This window comes from Anomaloglossus baeobatrachus, chromosome 10, assembly GCF_048569485.1.
Source record: "Anomaloglossus baeobatrachus isolate aAnoBae1 chromosome 10, aAnoBae1.hap1, whole genome shotgun sequence".
Classification (NCBI taxonomy): domain Eukaryota; kingdom Metazoa; phylum Chordata; class Amphibia; order Anura; family Aromobatidae; genus Anomaloglossus; species Anomaloglossus baeobatrachus.
The window spans coordinates 207385933-207412430 of record NC_134362.1 but is presented as its reverse complement, the minus strand read 5'-3'; the positions used below and the strand labels follow the sequence as shown (position 1 = coordinate 207412430).

Sequence of the window (26498 nt, the reverse complement as noted above, 5' to 3'; positions counted from 1 at the left end):
CCTATGTACAATAATATAACTACTATAATACTGCCCCCTATGTACAAGAATATAACTACTATAATACTGCTCCTATGTACAAGAATATAACTACTATAATACTGCTCCTATGTACAAGAATATAACTACTATAATACTGCCCCCTATGTACAAGAATATAACTACTATAATACTGCCCCTATATACAAGAATATACCTACTATAATACTGCCCCTATGTACAAGAATATAAATACTATAATACTGCTCCTATATACAATAATATAACTACTATAATACTGCTCCTATGTACAAGAATATAACTACTATAATACTGCCCCCTATGTACAAGAATATAACTACTATAATACTGCCCCCTATGTACAAGAATATAACTACTATAATACTGCCCCTATATACAAGAATATAACTACTATAATACTGCCCCTATGTACAAGAATATAACTACTATAATACTGCGCCTATGTACAAGAATATAACTACTATAATACTGCCCCCTATGTACCAGAATATAACTACTATAATACTGCCCCCTATGTACAAGAATATAATTACTATAATACTGCCCCCTATGTACAAGAATAGAACTACTATAATACTGCCCCTTATGTACAGGAATATAACTATAATACTGCCCCCTATGTACAAGAATATAACTACTATAATACTGCTCCTATGTACAAGAATATAACTACTATAATACTGCCCCCTATGTACAAGAATATAACTACTATAATACTGCCCCTATGTACAAGAATATAACTACTATAATACTGTCCCCTATGTACAAGAATAGAACTACTATAATACTGCCCCTTATGTACAGGAATATAACTACTATAATACTGCTCCTATGTACAAGAATAGAACTACTATAATACTGTCCCCTATGTACAAGAATAGAACTACTATAATACTGCCCCTATGTACAAGAATATAACTACTATAATACTGCTCCTATGTACAAGAATATAACTACTATAATACTGCCCCTATGTACAAGAATATAACTACTATAATACTGCCCCTATGTACAAGAATATAACTACTATAATACTGCCCCTATGTACAAGAATATAACTACTATAATACTGCCCTTATGTACAAGAAAATAACTATTATAATACTGCCCCCTATGTACAAGAATATAACTACTATAATACTGCTCCTATGTACAAGAAAATAACTACTATAATACTGCCCTCTATGTACAAGAATATAACTACTATAATACTGCCCTTATATACAAGAATATAACTACTATAATACTGCCCCTATGTATAAGAATATAACTACTATAATACTGCTCCTATATACAATAATATAACTACTATAATACTGCTCCTATGTACAATAATATAACTACTATAATACTGCCCCCTATGTACAAGAATATAACTACTATAATACTGCTCCTATGTACAAGAATATAACTACTATAATACTGCTCCTATGTACAAGAATATAACTACTATAATACTGCCCCCTATGTACAAGAATATAACTACTATAATACTGCCCCTATATACAAGAATATACCTACTATAATACTGCCCCTATGTACAAGAATATAAATACTATAATACTGCTCCTATATACAATAATATAACTACTATAATACTGCTCCTATGTACAAGAATATAACTACTATAATACTGCCCCCTATGTACAAGAATATAACTACTATAATACTGCCCCCTATGTACAAGAATATAACTACTATAATACTGCCCCTATATACAAGAATATAACTACTATAATACTGCCCCTATGTACAAGAATATAACTACTATAATACTGCGCCTATGTACAAGAATATAACTACTATAATACTGCCCCCTATGTACCAGAATATAACTACTATAATACTGCCCCTATGTAAAGGAATATAACTACTATAATACTGCCCCTATGTACAAGAATATAACTACTGTAATACTGCCCCCTATGTACAAGAATATAATTACTATAATACTGCCCCCTATGTACAAGAATAGAACTACTATAATACTGCCCCTTATGTACAGGAATATAACTATAATACTGCCCCCTATGTACAAGAATATAACTACTATAATACTGCTCCTATGTACAAGAATATAACTACTATAATACTGCCCCCTATGTACAAGAATATAACTACTATAATACTGCCCCTATGTACAAGAATATAACTACTATAATACTGTCCCCTATGTACAAGAATAGAACTACTATAATACTGCCCCTTATGTACAGGAATATAACTACTATAATACTGCTCCTATGTACAAGAATAGAACTACTATAATACTGTCCCCTATGTACAAGAATAGAACTACTATAATACTGCCCCTATGTACAAGAATATAACTACTATAATACTGCCCCTATGTACAAGAATATAACTACTATAATACTGTCCCCTATGTACAAGAATATAACTACTATAATACTGCCCCTATGTACAAGAATAGAACTACTATAATACTGCCTCCTATGTACAAGAATATAACTACTATAATACTGCCCCTATGTAGAAGAATAGAACTACTATAATACTGCCTCCTATGTACAAGAATATAACTACTATAATACTGTCCCCTATGTACAAGAATAGAACTACTATAATACTGTCCCCTATGTACAAGAATATATCTACTATAATACTGCCCCTTATGTACAGGAATATAACTACTATAATACTGCTCCTATGTACAATAATATAACTACTATAAAATTTGCTCCAATAGAAAATACAGTCATATTCAAATTAGTCTTCATCAAAACACATGAAGAGCTCTATTTAAGTGTAAATACCGTAAATAACACCCGTTATAGGAAATGGTAAACTAGATGCACTTTTAGCTCCTGCAATAAGTGATCGGCTGCTTGGTCTGTAGGTTACTGGCATCGCTGCTGGATGTGAGGATAAAGTGCCAGTGTTATTATTAGGGTAGATACTTTACAGGAAGAACAGTATTTATTTTACTCGGAGAGGTGACAGCAGATAAGACTGAGGATTGCACATAGTCACTTACTGGAAGGACAAGAAAATAGGAATGATAACAGCAAGTTCCTGCTATAATATGACCATGTGCCAGTGTCAGTATTGTCTGTATTCCTAACATGCTTTGGGATATTTGGCACAGACAATTGGGATTATGTTTATATAATGACCATGTGCAGTGTGTTTACATGTTATTAGAGATGAGCGGGCACTACCATGCTCGGGTGCTCAGTACTGGTAACTAGTGATGAGCGGGCACTACCATGCTCGGGTGCTCGGTACTCGTAACTAGTGATGAGCGGGCACTACCATGCTCAGGTGTTCAGTACTGGTAACTAGTGATGAGCGGGCACTACCATGCTCGGGTGCTCGGTACTGGTAACTAGTGATGAGCGGGCACTACCATGCTCAGGTGCTCAGTACTGGAAACTAGTGATGAGCGGGCACTGCCATGCTCGGGTGCTCAGTACTGGTAACTAGTGATGAGCGGGCACTAACATGCTCGGGTGCTCAGTACTGGTAACTAGTGATGAGCGGGCACTACCATGCTCGGGTGCTCAGTACTGGTAACTAGTGATGAGCGGGCACTACCATGCTCGGGTGCTCAGTACTGGTAACTAGTGATGAGCGGGCACTAACATGCTCGGGTGCTCAGTACTGGTAACTAGTGATGAGCGGGCACTACCATGCTCAGGTGCTCAGTACTGGTAACTAGTGATTAGCGGGCACTACCATGCTCAGGTGCTCAGTACTGGTAACTAGTGATGAGCGGGCACTACCATGCTCGGGTGCTCAGTACTGGTAACTAGTGATGAGCGGGCACTACCATGCTCAGGTGCTCAGTACTGGTAACTAGTGATGAGCGGGCTCTACCATGCTCAGGTGCTCAGTACTGGTAACTAGTGATGAGCAGGCACTACCATGCTCGGGTGCTCTGTACTTGTAACTAGTGATGAGCGGGCACTACCATGCTCAGGTGCTCAGTACTGGTAACTAGTGATGAGCGGGCTCTACCATGCTCGGGTGCTCAGTACTGGTAACTAGTGATGAGCGGGCTCTACCATGCTCGGGTGCTCAGTACTGGTAACTAGTGATGAGCGGGCACTACCATGCTCAGGTGCTCAGTACTGGTAACTAGTGATGAGCGGGCTCTACCATGCTCAGGTGCTCAGTACTGGTAACTAGTGATGAGCAGGCACTACCATGCTCGGGTGCTCTGTACTTGTAACTAGTGATGAGCGGGCACTACCATGCTCAGGTGCTCAGTACTGGTAACTAGTGATGAGCGGGCTCTACCATGCTCAGGTGCTCTGTACTTGTAACTAGTGATGAGCGGGCACTACCATGCTCGGGTGCTCAGTACTGGTAACTAGTGATGAGCGGGCACTACCATGCTCGGGTGCTCAGTACTGGTAACTAGTGATGAGCGGGCTCTACCATGCTCGGGTGCTCAGCACTGGTAACTAGTGATGAGCGGGCACTACCATGCTCGGGTGCTCAGTACACGTAACTAGTGATGAGCGGGCACTACCATGCTCGGGTGCTCAGTACTGGTAACTAGTGATGAGCGGGCACTACCATGCTCGGGTGCTCAGTACTGGTAACTAGTGATGAGCGGGCACTACCATGCTCGGGTGCTCTGTACTCGTTATTATTGGTAGTGCCTGCTCATCACTAATTGTTATATGCACGATATGTATAGATGTATTTATATATTGATTATATAGTGACTTATAGTGTAAAGTTGGTTGTGAACAGAGGAATAAATGACTACATAATATTCTTTCTATATTGTTTCTTGCAGTTCATGTAAGCACATTTCTTGATAGGTCAGCATAATATATATATACTAGAAGGTGGCCCGATTCTACGCATCGGGTATTCTAGGATTTACGTATTGTGTAGTTCATGTATGATTTTTGTTATATATATATATAGATGTTGTTGTGTGTAGTTACCAAGTGTTTGTGTAGGGCGCTGTACATGTTCTGGGTGTTGTCTGGGTGTGGCGGGGGGTGAGAGCGGTGTTGTATGTGTGTTGCGTTGTTTGTGGAGCGCTGTGTGTCTGTAGCGTTGTGTGTGTGTGTGTTGCGCGGTTTGTGTGGGTGTGGTGTGTTTTGGGGGGAGGTATGTTTTGTGCAACGTGTGTGTTGTGCGCTATGTGCGTATATTTGTGTGCCGCGGTGTTTGTGTGTTGGGTGTTGTGTGTGTGCAGCGTTGTCTGTGTGTGTGGGTGTCTGTGTAGGGCGGTGTTTGTGGTTCCCAGTGTGTGTGGGTGTTGTGCAGTGCGCGCGCGTGTGTGTGTGTGTGTGTGTGTGTGTGTGTTGGGGGGAGGTGTGCACCTCCCATCGTGCTCCATCCCCCATGCTGCGCACCCCCCATCATGCTCCATCCCCCATGCTGCGCACTCCCCATCGTGCTCCATCCGCCATGCTATGCACTCCCAAACGTGCTCCATCCGCCATGCTGCGCACTCCCAAACGTGCTCCATCCGCCATACTGCGCACTCCCAAACGTGCTCCATCCCCCATGCTGCGCACTCCCCATCGTGCTCCATCCGCCATGCTGCGCACTCCCAAACGTGCTCCATCCGCCATGCTGCACACTCCCAAACGTGCTCCATCCGCCATGCTGCGCACTCCCAAACGTGCTCCATCCGCCATGCTGCACACTCCCAAACGTGCTCCATCCGCCATGCTGCGCACTCCCAAACGTGCTCCATCCGCCATGCTGCGCACTCCCAAACGTGGTCCATCCGCTATGCTGCGCACTCCCAAACGTGGTCCATCCGCCATGCTGCGCACTCCCAAACGTGGTCCATCCGCCATGCTGCACACTCCCAAACGTGGTCCATCCGCCATGCTGCACACTCCCAAACGTGCTCCATCCGCCATGCTGCGCACTCCCAAACGTGCTCCATCCCCCATGCTGCGCATTCCTAAACGTGCTTCATCCGCCATGCTGCGCACTCCCAAACATGGTCCATCCGCCATGCTGCGCACTCCCAAACGTGCTCCATCCCCCATGCTGCGCACTCCCAAACGTGGTCCATCCGCCATGCTGCGCACTCCCAAACGTGCTCCATCCGCCATGCTGCGCACTCCCCATCGTGCTCCATCCCCCATGCTGCACCAGCATCAGCCTCTCTGCCCGCAGCATCAGCCTCTCTCCTCCCAGCATCAGCCTCTCTGCCCGCAGCATCAGCCTCTCTTCTGCCAGCATCAGCCTCTCTCCTCCCAGCATCAGCCTCTCTCCTCCCAGCATCAGCCTCTCTCCTCCCAGCATCAGCCTTTTCTGTCCCTAGCATCAGCCTCTCTCCTCCCAGCCTACCCCAGCCTCAGCCTCCCCCAGCATCAGCCTCTCTTCTCTCAGCCTCCCCCTCCAAGCCTTCCCCAGGATCAGCCTCTCTCCTCCCAGCATCAGCCTCTCTCCTCCCAGCATCAGCCTCTCTCCTCCCAGCATCAGCCTTTTCTGTCCCCAGCATCAGCCTCTCTCCTCCCAGCCTACCCCAGCCTCAGCCTCCCCCAGCATCAGCCTCTCTTCTCTCAGCCTTCCCCTCCCAGCCTTCTCCAGGATCAGCCTCTCTCCTCCCAGCCTCCTCCAGCACGCCGTGCTTCTCTGCCGACACAGATCCGATCGCATACACACACACACACACACACACACACACGATCGCATACACTCACACACACCCGATCGCATACACTCACACACACCCGATCGCATACACTCACACACACCCGATCGCATACACTCACACACACCCGATCGCATACACTCACACACACCCGATCGCATACACTCACGCACGCACACATTGACAATATTGCACATACTCGCTCACACTGACAACATCCGGAGATACCACATGCTTCTGGCCATGTGATCCTCCGGCAGGTCCTGGAAGGTCACTGCACAGTATCGCCGCCGAGAAGCAAGCGATATCCCAGGATGTTGTGAGTGTGTGGATGCGATGTGATGTGTGTGTGAGGTGTGTGTGAGAGTGAGTGTGATCTGATGTGTGTGTGCGTGCGTGTGTGTATGTTCCGCCGCTGCAGGACCTTGATGCGCTGGTAACTATGCTACCATGGTTACCAGCGTATCCCGTCCCCCGCTCGCACGGGAGCCCACACCAGCATACGGCGGCAACCCCAGTAATGCGAGGGTATGTGTCGGCTGGGTTGGCGGCGTACGCTGATGTGGGCTCCCGGGGGTACAGTACTCACCTGGGAGTCGTGGCTCCGTGTCGGTCGGTTCGGGGAATGCGTGTGGGGGGCAGGGCCAGAGCGAGCGTGCATTGCGTGAGGGGGGCGGGGCGTGGGCGAGTTGCCTGGGCGAGTGGCCAATCCGTGCGGGGGGCGGGGCCATGGCGAGCCCAGCGGCCAATCAGCTTTGTGTCACCGTAAGGACACAATTTTGGAGCAAGACAGACAGACAGACAGACAGAATAAGGCAATTATATATATATATATATATATATATATATATATATATATATATATATATATATATAATTGTATGTAGATGTCAGCTGTTCAGCATCTTCCCAGGAATGTATTTGTGGTCTGTGGCAATGAGGATGCGCCGCACAGAGGCTGAGAATAGGTCTCATTCAGTGAGTTGCTTCGTTTTTGGGACATGGACTCATGGCTCGTCATTTCCACGTGTCCGGCTTTCTATGCCTCTTGCTGGGACTTGTGCAGATGGTCATGAAGCGATGGGGGATTCCGAGCTGTAAAATCCCCTCTACCCTCCGGGGTTCCTGATTCATGGAGCTGTGGCATCACACGCCCAGGATACCCTGTGAATCCATGGCATTGATATGCTGTGCAGTCAGTGGATGAATCCTCCTACACTGATGTAGTTTATTTTGGCGTTTCCAGGGGTGATACAGTATCACTTCCTGAGCTGCACCTGTTATGGGGGGACACGTCATCATCATGGCAGCTGTGGGGGTTCCGCATCCAACCTATAGGCGCTGCCCGGTCACCTTGCATGACTTCCAGCTTCTACATTTGGCTCCGCTGTAACACAATCCGGGGCAGCGTCGCTGTCTGTTACTAATGGAGTCAGGTTCTCCTCCCATCAGCTACACTGACGAGGCATCTGCAAGGTCGGAGCTGTAGTCATTCAATATATTCAATGTGGCAGCGGAATCTGCCAGAATGTCATGAAAAATCCAAAGACATACAGATAGGGACTTTAGATTGTGAGCCCCAATGGGGACAGTGTTCCTGATGTATGTAAAGCGCTGCGGAATATGTTAGTGCTATATAAAAATAAAGATTTGATTTTTTTTTTTTTAAATCAAATAACAATGCATGACGGCATTAATGCAACTATGTATGCCCGATTGTTATAAAGGGTTAATCTGATTACGAGAAGTCGGTGCATAATTCATCTGTGCATGCTCTTGGTGCATTATTTGGCATGCCATGAAGGGTGGCAGATGCTCGGGGTCTTGGCATGCCAATCCTTTTGTGCCACAAGGCAGCAGCGGCATTGTAAATGAGAGGCTGACTAAGCACGGGAGCCTGTGACGTCACACGGTGGACTAATATGGAGTGGGGAGGGTACCGGGCTCTCATATGCTGGGCGGGCAGTGACGTCACGCAGGGTGCTAGCCCCTCCGGCATACATAAGAGCACGGCTACCAGCATGAGCGACACAAAGGAGCAACTCCGCACACACAGCTCAGGACTACCGCAGGGACTGATCACCCGACAACGCAGTGCAGAAAGTAAGTAACCAAAATATTGCAATATATAATCCGATAGAATATTTACTGATAAAGTTGCAACTCGTGCGCATTCTGCAGAAGCGTCCACCCTGCTAACACGGGCACAAATCAATGCAAACATCTGTCTGGATTGTAGCCGTGTACCCTGCTAACACGGGCACAAATCAATGCAAACATCTGCCTGGATTGTAGCCAGTTGTTTTGTATGGGAAGGGTTAATATTTTGTAGAACATTAATGTAACAGGAAGGAAGCGTAACGGACTGTATTATAGAATGAGTCCATTAAGGGGTTAATATTTTATAGAACGTTAATGTAACAGCAGATGGGAGAATCTGTAACTAGATGAGGAAGGAAGCGAAACAGACTGTATTATAGAATGACTCCATTAAGGGGTTAATACGGCTGCTTATAAAACTCGTAACAACTGTCTTCGTCTTTTCCTTTTAAGACATGACCCTGAACCGCAGCGACCGGATCAAGAGCCTGGAGAAGAGGCGAGGGAGCCTGCCCTTCGCGGTGCACCAGCAGCTCCACCGGAGGAGCATGCCCGTAGACGATAAGGAGTTACATGGCGGCTCTAAAGCCAGCGAGTTGGCCAAACTGGTGCGCTGCCCCTCGTACAACCCCGGAGATGAGCAGCGCGAGAGCTGGACCTCCGACTCCTCGGACTCCGTCATCTCCTCCGGGAGCGACTCTGAAGATCAGCTCTTTAAAGTCATCCTGCTGGGGGAGCACGGGGTGGGCAAGTCCAGCCTGGCCAGGATTTTCGGGGGAGTGGAGGATCTCCAGGATGTAGAGGAGGCAGGTAAGAGCCCGAAAAGATGTTCTCACTGGAAAAGTTCCTAAACTGCAAAATGTCGATATATAATATCTATATAATATATAATATCGAACAAAGTGAAGAGTGTGAGCTTTTGTTCTCTGGTATCATCCATTTGAGAACAGGGACTTATAATTACTGCCGTGAACACATAGATAATAAGTTTTATACATGGACTACAACTCCCAGCTATGCCCCATAATGATGTCCTCCACAGTGCTCTTTGTGCCCATCTTTTCCGAATCTCCGGGCTACATGCCTTGGAGTCAGGGCTATATAAGACCCCAATGCCCGGTGAGGATGTCCTCCGCGGTGCCCATGTGTGCTGAATCTGGGACGCTCAGGCGACCGGGCTACATGCCTTGGTGTCGGTGCGCTATAAGACCCCAATGCCCGGTGATGATGTCCTCTGTAGTGCCCACGTGTGCTGAATCTGGGCGCTCATGTGGCCAGGCTACATGCTTTGGTAATGGGGACTATATAAGACCACAGTGCCCCATGATGATGTCCTCCGCAGTGCCTTTGTAATAGTGCCCATATCTGCCGAATCTCAGTGCTCAGGCGGCCGGGCTACATGCCTTGTTGTTGGGGGCTATATACAACCCCAGTGCCCTATCATGTTCTCCGGTTTACATGCCTTGGTATTCTGGGGTATATAAGACCCCAGTGCCCCATGATGATGTCCTCCGCAGTGCCCATGTAACAGTGTCCATATATGCTGCATATCAGGGCTACATGCTTTGGAATTGGGGGCTGTACAAGACCCCAGTGCCCTATGATGTTCTCTGGGCTACATGCCTTGTTATTGGGGGGCTATATACGACCCCAGTGCCCTATGATGTTCTCTGGGCTACATGCCTTGGTGTCGGGGGGCTATATACGACCCCAGTGCCCTATGATGTTCTCTGGGCTACATGCCTTGTTATTGGGGGGCTATATACAACCCCAGTGCCCTATGATGTTCTCTGGGCTACATGCCTTGGTATCGGGGGGCTATATACGACCCCGGTGTCCTATGATGTTCTTTGGGCTACATGCCTTGGTGTCGGGGGGCTATATACGACCCCAGTGCCCTATGATGTTCTCTGGGCTACATGCCTTGGTATCGGGGGACTATATACGACCCCAGTGTCCTATGATGTTCTCTGGGCTACATGCCTTGGTGTCGGGGGGCTATATACGACCCCAGTGCCCTATGATGTTCTCTGGGCTACATGCCTTGGTATCGGGGGACTATATACGACCCCAGTGTCCTATGATGTTCTCTGGGCTACATGCCTTGGTATAGGGGGGCTATATACGACCCCAGTGTCCTATGATGTTCTCTGGGCTACATGCCTTGGTGTCGGGGGACTATATACGACCCCAGTGCCCTATGATGTTCTCTGGGCTACATGCCTTGGTATCGGGGGACTATATACGACCCCAGTGTCCTATGATGTTCTCTGGGCTACATGCCTTGGTATCGGGGGGCTATATACGACCCCAGTGTCCTATGATGTTCTCTGGGCTACATGCCTTTGTGTCGGGGGGCTATATACAACCCCAGTGCCCTATGATGTTCTCTGGGCTACATGCCTTGGTGTTGGGGGGCTATATACGACCCCAGTGTCCTATGATGTTCTCTGGGCTACATGCCTTGGTGTCGGGGGGCTATATACGACCCCAGTGCCCTATAATGATCTCTGGGCTACATGCCTTGGTATCGGGGGACTATATACGACCCCAGTGCCCTATGATGTTCTCTGGGCTACATGCCTTGGTGTCGGGGGGGCTATATACGACCCCAGTGCCCTATGATGTTCTCTGGGCTACATGCCTTGGTGTCGGGGGGCTATATACGACCCCAGTGTCCTATGATGTTCTCTGGGCTACATGCCTTGGTATTGGGGGGTTATATACAACCCCAGTGTCCTATGATGTTCTCTGGGCTACATGCCTTGGTGTCGGGGGGCTATATACGACCCCAGTGTCCTATGATGTTCTCTGGGCTACATGCCTTGGTGTCGGGGGGCTATATACGACCCTGGTGTCCTATGATGTTCTCTGGGCTACATGCCTTGGTGTCGGGGGGCTATATACGACCCCAGTGCCCTATGATGTTCTTTGGGCTACATGCCTTGGTGTCGGGGGGGCTATATACGACCCCGGTGTCCTATAATGATCTCTGGGCTACATGCCTTGGTGTCGGGGGGCTATATACGACCCCAGTGTTCTATGATGTTCTCTGGGCTACATGCCTTTGTGTCGGGGGGCTATATACGACCCCGGTGTCCTTCCAGCCTTTCTGCGGGGCTTGGTGTTGATCTGTCGTTATCGGTCAGGATCCTGGATGCCTCGTGCAGCTCGCTGACTGTTGTGACCCTCGGTGAGCTCCTGACACGTATAATATTCATGCAGCGTGATCCTCCATGTTGCCGAGATGACACAATCCTTCCCGATTCCAGTTATATTTAGCCACAATTGATTGGACACTTCAGCGTTTGTTACTTCGTGTGATATTTAACCCTCCGCATTCCTGAAATAAGTACAACCCACATCATGTACCGACGTTTCACTGATCAAATCCATTTATTTTTTTTGCAGGAAACACATACGACAGGTCGATAGTGGTGGACGGGGAAGAAGCGAGTCTTTTAGTCTTCGATATTTGGGAGCAGGTGCGTTACCTTTCTATTTATTATGTTTTGTCATTCACATCTTTGGTGACTTTTACAGAAAAACTCAATTATATACATATATTAACATCTTTACATTGTACTGCATGTATTATACTCCAGAGCTGCATTCACTATGCTGCTGCTTCAGAGCTGAAATCTTCCAGCATCCCCCTGCACTTACATACGATTTACTTTTTTTCTTTGCACCAAGCACTTTACTTCCAATGTAGGCACTTAGCTGTTAGGTGGTGTTTGCTTTATAAAAAAAAAAAAAGTCTGCAGAATTATAAATTCAGCTCTGAAGTATAACACAAATGATAATTCCGGATCAGATAGGTTGTTACTGGTGGATTTAGGATTATATACCTGTAGATATGACTTTCTACAGTCTTAATGCCCCATTTTTATTGTCATCTCTATTATTGACCACTAGGGGGCACAATTTTTCCACATTGACATCAATTGCAACCTGCACGTTTAGATAGAGGTTCATTGAAGAGAAGCATTAGATGCAATTAAATGAACACACAGGAGATAATGTGCCTGCAATATGCGCAGTAATTTGCATAAATAATTGCTCCTTAGTGACTGATTTGGTGGTAATTAACATTTGACGTTTATGCTTCTAGGATGACAACCACTGGCTGCACAATCAGTGCATGAAAATGGGAGACGCTTATGTCATCGTGTACTCGGTGACGGACAAGGCCAGCTTCGAGAAAGCGTCTGAGCTCAGAATCCAGCTGCGCAGAGCCCGGCAGTCCGAGGACATCCCCATCATCCTGGTGGGAAATAAGAGCGATTTGGTGCGGTCACGGGAGGTCTCTGTAGAAGGTGAGCAGCGATGGCCAGACACTAAGATTAGGGATTATAAGGAGTAGTAATAAAGCCATCAGGTCCATATCATTCTCGTCCAGTCCATACCTAGGACTATGTTGACACCAGAGGTCGTGGGGCATCTTTCATGGTTCCTGGACTATGTTGACACCACAAGCTGTGGGGCATCTTTCATGGTTTTGGACTATGTGGACACCACCGGCCATGGTGTGTCTTTCACGGTTCTTGGACTATGTTAACACCACAGGCCATGGTGTGGCTTTTATGGTTATTGGACTATGTTGACACTGCAGGCCGTGGGGAGTCTTTCATGGTTCTTGGACTATGACACCACAGGCCATGGTGTGTCTTTCACAGTTCTTGGACTATGTTGACACCATAGGCCACTGGGCATCTTTCATGGTTCCTGGACTATGTTGACACCATAGGCCGTGGAGTGTCTTTCATGGTTCCTGGACTATGTTGACACCATAGGCCGTGGAGTGTCTTTCATGGTTCCTGGACTATGTTGACATCACAGGCCGTGGGGAGTCTTTCATGGTTCCTGGACTATGTTGACACCACAGGCAGTGGGTCGTCTTTCATGGTTCTTGCACTATGTTGACACCACAGGCCATGGCGCATCTTTCATGGTTCCTGGACTATGTTGACACCACAGGCCGTGGGGAGTCTTTCATGGTTCCTGGACTATGTTGACACCACAGGCCGTGGGGAGTCTTTCATGGTTCCTGGACTATGTTGACACCACAGGCCATGGTGTGTCTTTCACAGTTCTTGGACTATGTTGACACCATAGGCCACTGGGCATCTTTCATGGTTCCTGGACTATGTTGACACCATAGGCCGTGGAGTGTCTTTCATGGTTCCTGGACTATGTTGACACCACAGGCCGTGGGTCGTCTTTCATGGTTCTTGCACTATGTTGACACCACAGGCCATGGCGCATCTTTCATGGTTCCTGGACTATGTTGACACCACAGGCCGTGGGGAGTCTTTCATGGTTCCTGGACTATGTTGACACCACAGGCCGTGGGGAGTCTTTCATGGTTCCTGGACTATGTTGACACCACAGGCCGTGGGGAGTCTTTCATGGTTCCTGGACTATGTTGACACCACAGGCCGTGGGGAGTCTTTCATGGTTCCTGGACTATGTTGACACCACAGGCCATGGTGTGTCTTTCACAGTTCTTGGACTATGTTGACACCATAGGCCACTGGGCATCTTTCATGGTTCCTGGACTATGTTGACACCATAGGCCGTGGAGTGTCTTTCATGGTTCCTGGACTATGTTGACACCACAGGCCGTGGGTCGTCTTTCATGGTTCTTGCACTATGTTGACACCACAGGCCATGGCGCATCTTTCATGGTTCCTGGACTATGTTGACACCACAGGCCGTGGGGAGTCTTTCATGGTTCCTGGACTATGTTGACACCACAGGCCGTGGGGAGTCTTTCATGGTTCCTGGACTATGTTGACACCACAGGCCATGGTGTCTTTCACAGTTCTTGGACTATGTTGACACCACAGGCCGTGGGGCATCTTTCATGGTTCCTGGGCATGTTGACACCATAGGCCGTGGAGTGTCTTTCATGGTTCCTGGACTATGTTGACACCATAGGCCGTGGAGTGTCTTTCATGGTTCCTGGACTATGTTGACACCACAGGCCGTGGGTCGTCTTTCATGGTTCTTGGACTATGTTGACACCACAGGCCGTGGGTCGTCTTTCATGGTTCTTGCACTATGTTGACACCACAGGCCATGGCGCATCTTTCATGGTTCTTGGACTATGCTGACACTATAGGTTGTGGGGCATTTTTCATGGTTCTTGGACTATGTTGACACCCCAGGCCATGGGGCATCTTTCATGGTTATTGGACTATGTTTACACCATAAGCCATGGTGTGTCTTTCACGGTTCTTGGACTATGTGGACACCACCGTCCATGGTGCGTCTTTCATGGTTTTGGACTATGTTGACTCCCCAGGCTGTGGGGCATCTTTCATGGTTCTTGGACTATGTTGACACCACAGGCCATGGTGCGGCTTTTATGGTTATTGGACTATGTTGACACCACAGGCCATGGTGCGTCTTTCATGGTTCTTACACAATCTTCTTATTTTCTCCTACAGAGGGTCGAGCATGCGCTGTGGTATTTGACTGCAAGTTTATAGAAACCTCGGCCGCCCTCCACCACAACGTCAAGGACCTTTTCGAGGGCATCGTGCGCCAGATCAGACTCCGCAAAGACAGCAAAGAAGACAACGCAAGGAGAATGGCCAGCAGCAAAAGGCGGGAAAGCATAGGGAAAAAAGCCAAGAGGTTCCTGGGGAAGATTGTAGCCAAAAATAACAAGAAGATGGCGTTCAAGCAGAAATCCAAATCCTGCCACGACTTATCCGTCCTCTGAAGAGCTGAGCAGAGGTGGTCCCGACACCTGGAGGAAATACTTGACTTTCTTTGAAATGGAGATGTATAAAGTGATAGATTAAAACCAATCTAGAACTCGGATTTTCATTTCTAATTTATGCCTTAATAAGCTGGACTGGAATGTGGCATTAGGACATTGGGACTTTTGGGCAAGGACTGATGGGCAGTCAGCGACTTCGTGCCTCCTCCTGACGCGCTCGGTGTCCGATCGTAACCGGTTGCTTTGGCGTTGAAGAGTGAATAGTATCACTATCTACTTTTGTGTTAAAACTTGAATTGTTGTACGCAGGCTCGTACACCCCACTCCTGTTTTTACCTTGCAGGTTCATGTTCATGTGATCACATTGGCACATAGACCTCTGCAGTGATGACGTGTAGGCGACGCCATTTTTTTTGAACTGTATTGCACTTTGATGAATTGTTATCAATTTATTATTTGTTTACAGGAAATATTTTATAATAAACTATTTACTGTTATAAATCGCAGATTCGTGTCTTCTACCCGACGAGGTGCAGACCAGGTTTGCAGCCTGTAACCCTCCAGTTATGCTGCAGTGACACCTCCCCAGACATAGGCTGGGAGAAGACCCATAGGGGTTCAGACCATAGATATATAAGAAAGTGGCCATCAAAGTGTTAAATGAGATGTAATAAATTGGCCCCCGTCACATAAATCAAACGGCAGCTAGTCCTAGTAATGTCTCGGGAGGGGCTGCAGTCTGAAGCACAGCTCCCGAGGAGCCATATTGTATCACATACATACCGCAGATGCTGAAGAAGCACCACGATAGGAGGAGAAATATGCAAAAAAATACCACACATCTTAGTATTAAATTAATATGGAGGTGCACAAATAAAATGTGACCGATACACATACAGTGTGACAGGAGAGGAAATAAATCTTCTCAGGATCAGTGTGTGACGCCCTGGGCAAGCCAGGGGTCACAGGTCATAACACCACCACACCCTACACCCCAGATAGGTACACCAAAGCTACACAAAAATACTTGTTGCCTTCCTCCAGGGGCTGATTTCCACACCAGGGGGAGGGCCAGGCGGTTGGCTCCGCCCACCGAGGAGTTCACAGCCCTGGAGGCGGGAGAACCAGGCAGATCAGTTTTAGGGAGTGAAGTAGAAGGAAGTGGTAGAGGAGGACAGTGAGAGTAGTGACAGAAAAAGGAACAGTTAAGAAAGCCTGAAGCTGGTCCGGGTGTGTGCCCGGACCGAAACAGCAAGGTCAGCAGACGGCGGTGACCGTCTGCAGGAGAGGCTGCTTGGAGGTTGCCGGAAGGACCGTGGACGGGTGGTGGCCCAGCGGTACCGGAGCGGTATACGAAGAGCAGTCAGCACCATTGGCAGGGGCCTTTCGGATCCCGGCAAGGCTAGGAGTCGCCGTGAATTTGCCAAATCCGTCAGTGAAGGGGACCTCTGGGTCTCCCAACAACCAAGTCCCGATTGAAGGCAACAGTCCGACCATTAGAGAGAGACACCGCCACCGCCAGGGCACCAGTTTCCCAGGGCCAGCGCCTGCGGGCAAAGTAGGGCTCCTCCGGCACATATCCAAGCTGGGGAGCGGGTTACCGGTGGGAACCCATCGCTACCATCATCATCTCAGGTGCAGGAAAAGGGACCGTCACCATCAACTACTGGGGAAAAGCAACTGCAGGCGTCCGTGGGAACCGTCTTTCCAGCCGTGTGTTTTACCGAGAACTGTGTCACCGTCTCAGGCTGAGTGAGTACCACAGTGCCGCAAGGCACAGCGCTGCCCCTGCGTCCCTGCACCCCACCAAGCCCTGCACCGGCCCTGCCATCCAGCATCCCCCACCTCATCACTGGGCCCCGGGACAACCACCCCCTACCCACGGAGGGGAGAACTAACAACTTTGCTGCTCCCTGTCACCGCTCCCGGGATCCCCATACAGAGCAGCGGTGGTGTCCACACAATCACCACAACCGTGGGTGGCGTCACGGACAATAAACTATCCCAAAAACCAATCCCCTTTCACTCACGGGCGAGGAGCGCCGCTCGAGTCCCCGGGATCCGGCCCATCGTTCGAGCCACCGAGCAGCAGCAGGCCGCAGCAGCCGGACCCGAGCAGTGGGAGAGCGCAGCGTCCCCTCCTCCGCCAGCGACAAGTACAGGATAAGTAATGTAATGTATGTACACAGTGACTACACCAGCAGAATAGTGAGTGCAGCTCTGGAGTATAATACAGGAGGTAACTCAGGATCAGTAATGTAATGTATGTACACAGTGACTGCACCAGCAGAATAGTGAGTGCAGCTCTATAGTATAATACAGGAGGTAACTCAGGATCAGTAATGCAATGTATGTACACAGTGACTGCACCAGCAGAATAGCGAGTGCAGCTCTGGAGGATAATACAGGAGGTAACTCAGGATCAGTAATGTATGTACACAGTGACTGCACCAGCAGAATAGCAAAAGTATTAACAAAATGACGTAAAGATGTCTTTCACTACTGAAAATATCCAGTCAAATCATTTTAGGGTCCCAGTTAAAATAAAAACAATACATCCAGCAGTGGCACCAACATTGCTGTTTCTGCAGACTGGCATATCTGGTCTCACCTTTAGGCAATGGCTAATCGGTGGCTGCTCTTTGGCTGCAGCACATTATAATTCCATCTGGGCCGATGTCCACTCTGACAATATAGTAAAAGTGCATCAGACGAGCGGTCGCTTATTGCCTGCAGCCTGCACATAGTAACAAAAAAGAGACAGTTGCATTACTGCTATGTAAAATTGAGATACTTAGTATACAAAAATGGCCCGTTTTATGTGAGCCCAACAGCCAGCGACAAGGCAACTCTTTTTGCGGGTCCCTGCCGAAGTTGCTGGAACAGCTCTGCTGCAGTAGATTAGTATAGATTTATATTTATTTTAATTGGGGCAATGAGCTATACATATATTTTACCTTAAATTCATGTATTTGGGGCTAAAAATAATTTTTGCTATTCGGTTTCACTAATAATTTGGCACCGTAGATAAATTTAAATACCTGGGGATTGTGGTTAGTGCCCGACCGCGTGATTACTACTCTCAAAATCTGGAACCAGTGTTGGCTCAGTTTAGGAACAAGATAGATGCCTGGTGTCGACTCCCACTGTCCCTTATTGGCCGTGCTAATCTACTAAAAATGGTACTGATGCCCAAACTTCTGTATCTTCTCCACAACGCCCCAATATGGATCCACTGGAAATTTTTCCGTAAAATCAACACTTTGTTTCGGGAACTCTTGTGGCAAAAGCAGCAGGCTAGAATCCGCCTTGAGACCCTGCAGAGAGGGAAGGAGGATGGGGGTCTGGCAGTCCCCAACCCGTGGGTTTATTATGTTGCGGCACAGATGCAGCACTTCAGGGGGTGGGGAAAGGATGAGGCATATGACGCTGGGGGCAAATTGGTGAGGGGCCTTGCAGAATGGGGACACCCAGTGGCTTTTTTGGATGCAGGATACTCACCCAGAGGAGGAACATTATATCCAACATTATCATTGATGTACAAGGTGTGGGATAGAGGGAAGCAGTTGCTGGGAATATCAGGAATGACTGAGTACTGGCCCTTATGGCATAATCGTGGACTGGCGGAGCTGCAGAGACTCCCGGGTTGGAGAATGTGGGTGAGCAGGGGGGTGCATCAGGTGTCTCAGATTCTTCAGAATAATATACTTAAAAGATTTGACCAGCTTCAAGCTGAGTTTGGGATACCGCACAGTTCCTTTTACCAATACCTGCAGCTCCGTCATGCCTATGAGACACAGACACGTCGTATGGACATTAGGATAGAGCGGAATCACACTCTTACTGAATTGTTGACATCTGATCGCTCCTATGGTATTATTTCTAGGTTGTATACAGTGATGTTATCTAGACACCTCGACAAATTCCCTTTGCAGGCTAGAGAGAAGTGGGAGAGGGACCTAGGCCCTATGACAGAGGAACAGTGGGGTGAGGTCCTGTCTCAGACTCCAAGCCTTGCTGTATCTGAAGGCCAACGACTGTCGCAGCTATTCCTGTTACATAGAGTATATAGGACACCTAGTCTATTGCATAAGATGGGAGTTAGGATGGATGATCTGTGTCCTAGGTGCGGACAGGAAGGTGCGAATCTGATGCATATGATGTGGTCCTGTGGGAACATTGAAGATTACTGGAGGGCAGTACTAGATTTGGTTAGACAAGTTTTCAATATCCGTCTACAGCCAAGACCTATTATATGTATCCTGGGTCTACTGGAGGGGGGGGTGGACTTGAGTTCGCCGGTAATGGTCGGTATTACACGTCTCTTGTACCAGGCTAGGAAACTGTTGGCCTACCACTGGTTGGACCCAGCGCCTCCGGTCATCGGGGATTTTAGGGAAAGAGTGAACGCTATACTTCGACTGGAGAGAGGAGTATACCTTAAAAGAAATGCATTGAAAAAGTTCTATAAGATCTGGGGGGCATGGTTGGATACCCCAGGCCTTCCCTCCTCGGCGTTACTGCAGGACAGTGCGAGCGACCAGGTCCTTCTCCTTCTGACCGGTTAACAAATTTCCTCAAATAGGGTGATATGCGTACTGCTGGAAGGTGTGTGCATGTATATGTGTGTGCATGTATATGTGTGTGCATGTATATGTGTGTGCGTGCGTGCGTGCGTGCGTGTATGTATATGTGTATATATATATAATGTCATAATGATGCTGGGTAAGCTATACTATGGAGAATATATTGGGAAATAATATGCACTTTGAGACCCATATTGAAATGAGACGTGGACTGCGGGTGCATTGTTTATTATGTTATTTGTGTGGTTTTTCTTATTGACTAAAGGTTTTTTCCCTTTCTGTGATATTTCTATGGAGGGAATTATTTTATGTGTTGTATAATTTTGATGTTAAATAAAAATGAACCTGATTTAAAAATAATTTGGCACCGTTTGTTTTTTTCCAGGCCTTATGTTTCTCTGCACATTCAACTTTGATGTGGTCTGTGCTCATAAATCAGCTGAGAGAAGCTAAAAAAAAAAAGACAGATAAAAGAAAAAACTCTCCCATTGGACCATCAGAATGCGCTCACTGACAGATTCTGAGTTAACCCATTCTGCAGCCGGAAATAGACAGTGCAGAGGCAGTACGAGCAAAATTTTGCAACACTTTTAAAGAAAAATAATTGCAAAAATTATTTTTTGGAATAAATACATGCATTTAATTTATAAATCTCAAAATACCTTTAAAATAACCCTACAGGTTCATAGAAAAGGAAATTGGTGTCTTTTTTTCTTATAAAATCAATTTTTATTTAAATTTTTAAAATACATATGAAATATGTTCAAAATCAATTTGGGACAGGATCAAAAACCAAAGTAAGTTAGCAGCGGTATAGCAGGTAATGTACATAACTAGTGTGGGGACCATTATTATAATTATCCATCACTGAAAATATAACATAGTAATAAAATGCAAAGTGCTATTATGTATATGGTTATATGCAATGGCTATAGAGAAAGGTATAGAAGGCATGACTTGTTGCAATAGAATGCCTGAAAAATGCAAAAAATGTTTCTAAGTCAAAGATACCTTGTAAATGGTCAGTGAAATCCTGCGTGCCGCTATGCCCCAACGCGCGTTTCAAGCGTGCTTTTCTTCAGGGGGTGCTCAAGAAAAGCACGCTTGAAACGCGCGTCGGGGCATAGCGGCACGCAGGATTTCACTGACCATTTACAAGGTATATTTGACTTAGAAACATTTTTTGCATTTTTCAGGAAAAGTCAAATATACCTTGTAACTGGTCAGTGAAATCCTGCGTGCCGCTATGCCCCGACACGCGTTTCAAGCGTGCTTTTCTTCAGGGGGTGCTCAAGAAAAGCACGCTTGAAACGCGCGTCGGGGCATAGCGGCACGCAGGATTTCACTGACCATTTACAAGGTATATTTGACTTAGAAACATTTTTTGCATTTTTCAGGCAAAGTCAAATATACCTTGTAAATGGTCAGTGAAATCCTGCGTGCCGCTATGCCCCGATGCGCGTTTCAAGCGTGCTTTTCATCAGGGGGTGCTCAAGAAAAGCACGCTTGAAACGCGCGTCGGGGCATAGCGGCACGCAGGATTTCCCTGACCATTTACAAGGTATATTTGACTTAGAAACATTGTTTGCATTTTTCAGGCATTCTATTGCAACAAGTCATGCCTTCTATACCTTACTCTATAGCCATTGCATATAACCATATACATAATAGCACTTTGCACTTTATTACTATGTTATATTTTTAGTGATGGATAATTATAATAATGGTCCCCCCACTAGTTATGTACATTACCTGCTATACCGCTGCTAACTTACTTTGGTTTTTGATCCTGTCCCAAATTGATTTTGAACATATTTCATATGTATTTTAAACATTTAAATAAAAATTGATTTTATAAAGAAAAAAAGACACAAATTTCCTTTTCTATGAACCTGTAGGGTTATTTTAAAGGTATTTTGAGATTTATGATTATTTAAGGTGTTCTGATATGGAATATTTTGATTATTCATGCATTTAATTTAGCAAAAAAAAAAATGGCACCGAAGTTTAATGAGTATATGGTGCATCGGTGGAAATCAAGGACAGAACATGGAGGGGATTCACGGATGTGTGAATCTGGATCCTCGTAGTGTCCTGGCGCTGGACCAGCAGATGAAGGGTACACATTGTAAATCACCGCAGGCTGCAAGGATCTTGGCTGTACATTAAATGCCCTTGTCATATCGCATAATGCTGTCCAGAAGCTGCAGGGTTAATATTATGCGGTACAAAGAGCAGATCAGGCAGAGGAGCCAGATGAGCCATATGGAAAGTAATTGCCGCTTACTTTCTGTTCTATTTATAAAGCTGTAAAGGGAATCCCCTCCTGCCACAAGACGTCTTCATGCTTTAATAAAATCTGATGCACCGGATCAGCGTCTCGTAATCTGCCGCCCTAATCACAGGCTTCATTAATGAGCTGATTCCAATCTGCACGGGAAACTTTTGGTTTTCTCTAATTTCCACTTTAGCCGTAGAGAACTGGGCTGATCAGAAGGACAAGGCCGCACTTGGGTCCTGCCAAGGAGTAGGGTGAAAGAAGAGCCACATGGAGTGCGAAAATCCACCCTAGGCACATGCCAGGCATTTATACTGTGAGCCCCAATGGGGACAGTGAGAATGTGTTGTAGAATCTGAGGGCGCTATATCAGCAAGGAAAATAAAAGTGAGGGTTACAAGATAAGAAGATAAAAAATGCCAATAAATGGTTTCCCTGAGATTCCCTCTTATCTTCCTCATGATATAGGTCTATCTTAAGCTGGGTTTACACACTGCAACATCTCAAACGACATCGCTGTAACGTCACCGGTTTTGTGACGCAATAGCGATGTTGTTTGCGATGTTGCAGTGTGTGAAACCTATCAGCGACCCGGCCCCTGCTGTGAAGTTGTAATCGTTACAAATCGTTCAGGACCATTCCTAGGTCCTTTGTTTCCCGCTGTGCAGCATGAAGTTTCAGTGTGTGAAGACTTTGCAGCGACTTTGTTAGCAACTTCCCTTTCAAAAGGCTGCTTATCAACGTCCCCAAACAACCAGCTAGGTCGCTCTGCAGGTCCGGATCGCTGTTGCGTTGTTGGCCAGGTTTGCCTGTTTGACAGCTCACCAGCGACTTAGCAGAGACTTAGAAGAGACTTAGGGAGGTCGCTATTGCGTCACCAAACCGGTGACGTTACAGCGATGTCCTTTGCGATGTTGCAGTGTGTAAACCCAGCTTTAACGTGACCATTCTTCATCCTGAGCTGTCTGCACCTCAAATTACTAAAATGTCATGGCTAGTGATGAGCGGGCACTACCATGCTCAGGTGCTCAGTACTGGTAACTAGTGATGAGCGAGCACTACCATGCTCAGGTGCTCAGTACTGGTAACTAGTGATGAGCGAGCACTACCATGCTCAGGTGCTCAGTACTGGTAACTAGTGATGAGCGGGCACTACCATGCTCGGGTGCTCAGTACTGGTAACTAGTGATGAGCGAGCACTACCATGCTCAGGTGCTCAGTACTGGTAACTAGTGATGAGCGGGCACTACCATGCTCAGGTGCTCAGTACTGGTAACTAGTGATGAGCGGGCACTACCATGCTCAGGTGCTCAGTACTGGTAACTAGTGATGAGCGGGCACTACCATGCTCAGGTGCTCAGTACTGGTAACTAGTGATGAGCGGGCACTACCATGCTCGGGTGCTCAGTACTGGTAACTAGTGATGAGCGGACACTACCATGCTCGGGTGCTCAATACTGGTAACTAGTGATGAGCGGGCACTACCATGCTCAGGTGCTCAGTACTGGTAACTAGTGATGAGCAGGCACTACCATGCTCGGGTGCTCAGTACTGGTAACTAGTGATGAGCGGGCACTACCATGCTCGGGTGCTCAGTACTGGTAACTAGTGATGAGCGGGCACTACCATGCTCGGGTGCTCAGTACTGGTAACTAGTGATGAGCAGGCACTACCATGCTCGGGTGCTCAGTACTGGTAACTAGTGATGAGCCGGCACTACCATGCTCGGGTGCTCAGTACTGGTAACTAGTGATGAGCGGGCACTACCATGCTCGGGTGCTCAGTACTGGTAACTAATGATGAGCGGGCACTGCCAAGCTCGGGTGCTCAGTACTGGTAACTAATGATGAGCGGGCACTGCCAAGCTCGGGTGCTCAGTACTGGTAACTAGTGATGAGCGGGCACTACCATGCTCGGGTGCTCAGTACTGGTAACTAGTGATGAGCAGGCACTACCATGCTCGGGTGCTCTGTACTCGTAACTAGTGATGAGCGGGCACTACCATGCTCGGGTGCTTAGTACTGGTAACTAGTGATGAGCGGGCACTGCCATGCTCGGGTGCTCAGTACTAAGGATGAGCAGGCACTACCATGCTCGGGTGCTCTGTACTCGTAACTAGTGATGAGCGGGCACTACCATGCTCGGGTGCTCAGTACTGGTAACTAGTGATGAGCGGGCACTACCATGCTCGGGTGCTCAGTACTGGTAACTAGTGATGAGCGGACACTACCATGCTCGGGTGCTCAGTACTGGTAACTAGTGATGAGCGGGCACTACCATGCTCGGGTGCTCTGTACTCGTAACTAGTGATGAGCGGGCACTACCATGCTCGGGTGCTCAGTACTGGTAACTAGTGATGAGCGGGCACTACCATGCTCGGGTGCTCAGTACTGGTAACTAGTGATGAGCGGGCACTACCATGCTCGGGTGCTCAGTACTGGTAACTAGTGATGAGCGGACACTACCATGCTCGGGTGCTCAGTACTGGTAACTAGTGATGAGCGGGCACTACCATGCTCGGGTGCTCTGTACTCGTAACTAGTGATGAGCGGGCACTACCATGCTCGGGTGCTCAGTACTGGTAACTAGTGATGAGCGGGCACTACCATGCTCGGGTGCTCAGTACTGGTAACTAGTGATGAGCGAGCATGCTTGTAACTACTCGGTACTCGCACGAGTATCGCTGTACTCGGGCTGCTCGGCGGGGACCGAGTAATCTCGCGATACTCGTGCTGTACTCGTGGTCTTCATTTCTGCATGTTGGCGCTCTTTTGAGAGCCAGCCCTCATGCAGGGATTGGCTGGCAGACCACTGCAATGCCACAGCCCTGTTAGTTGTGGAATTGCAGTGATTGGCCGGCCTGCACAGCGTGACCGAGCCTTTATACCGGCCGGCGCGCTGTGCTCTGCTCACAGCTATCCAGACAGTCAGTGCAGGGAGAGTGTCGCTGATTCAGGGAAAGCTTTGCGGCCCTTTATAGTTAGTTCCGGAGCAGGGCTGCAAACAGTGTGACCAGAAGTCCTTCTCAGGACTATTGTAGTTGTATACAGGCAGGCAGGGTATAGCCAGGTCGGAGTACAGTAGCAGAGTCCTTCTCAGGACTATTGTTGCTATATGCAGGCAGGGTATAGCCAGGTCGGAATACAGGCTAGTGACCAGAAGAGTCCTTGTCAGGACTATTGTAGCAGTATACAGGCAGGCAGGCAGGGTATATAGCCATTCCTAGTGGTGACCGTATACCAGCCTTCATCATATCTGGGGCTGGTGTACACAGTCTAAAACAGTCCAGATAGTGTCAGACTTCTCAGTAATTGTCGCTCCTAAAAACCAGTTAGGTTCTTATTGCGTCCGTGCTTGCATTTAAAAACAGCACGTGTGTGGCAGTCGGTGGCAGCGTCAGGCTCCATATTGTCCCTGGATAGAGACGTGCATGATGGCATGTAAACATGAAGTGCCCATTGTAAGGAAGTGGGTCTATTGTAGTATAGCCCTTAGGCAGGGCAGCCAAAAATTTGGAGGCTCCACATTGTCCCTGGATAGAGATGTGCATGAGGGCCTCAAAACATTGTTCCCATTGCAAAGGAGCGGGTCTCCTGTCATTGTAATGTCCATTCAGAAAGAATGGGCGAAAAAATTTACCACTGGGGGTATACCTGAAACAACGGCTTAACTATTGTAACGGTCACCATGATGGCGCATGAGGAGAAGGAGGAGCAGTCCAGCGATTAGCCAAAGTCCAGAAGTGTGTTACCATGGGTGAGTGGAGGTACATGGCAAATTCCCGTTACAAACTTTAAATTCCGCTGTAATTTGCGGTTGGTGTGTGTGGTGAAGTCTGGCCAAATCCAACCCTTGTTCATCTTGATCAGAGTCAGCCTGTCAGCATTTACAGTTGACAGGCAGGTGCGTTTATCTGTAATGATTCCACCTGCGGCACTAAAAACACGCTCTGACAAAACGCTAGCGGCAGGGCAGGCCAGGACTTCCAAGGCGTAGAGAGCCAATTCATGCCACGTGTCCAGCTTGGATACACATTAATTGTAAGGCACAGAGGAATGTCGGAGTACAGTTGTTCGATCTGCAAGGTACTCCTTGAGCATCTGGCCAAACTTAGGATTTCTTGTGGCACTACCCCGCACCTCAGGGGCTGTGGTATGTGAGGGGCTGAGAAAACTG

At 47.5% G+C, this 26498-nt stretch overlaps 1 protein-coding gene across 1 annotated transcript; it reads left to right on the top strand.

The window, feature by feature from the left end:
- The first annotated feature begins 8649 nt into the window (after nt 1–8649).
- Nucleotides 8650–15936, top strand: RRAD (RRAD, Ras related glycolysis inhibitor and calcium channel regulator). Its single transcript, XM_075326215.1, has 5 exons — nt 8650–8728; nt 9179–9535; nt 12137–12210; nt 12840–13044; nt 15181–15936. The coding sequence occupies exons 2-5, from the start codon at nt 9181–9183 to the stop codon at nt 15456–15458; spliced, it is 912 nt and encodes a 303-aa protein (XP_075182330.1). The 5' UTR covers nt 8650–8728; nt 9179–9180; the 3' UTR covers nt 15459–15936.
- The last annotated feature ends 10562 nt before the right edge of the window (nt 15937–26498 follow it).

What these genes read in the sequence shown, in the direction of transcription:
- RRAD (XM_075326215.1), top strand. Translation starts at nt 9,181, where the DNA reads ATGACCCTGAACCGCAGCGACCGGATCAAGAGCCTGGAGAAGAGGCGA. An exon ending in CCAGGATGTAGAGGAGGCAG is followed by an intron (nt 9,536 to 12,136) that starts GTAAGAGCCCGA and finishes TTTTTTTTGCAG; the next exon opens with GAAACACATACGACAGGTCG. An exon ending in TCTTCGATATTTGGGAGCAG is followed by an intron (nt 12,211 to 12,839) that starts GTGCGTTACCTT and finishes TTATGCTTCTAG; the next exon opens with GATGACAACCACTGGCTGCA.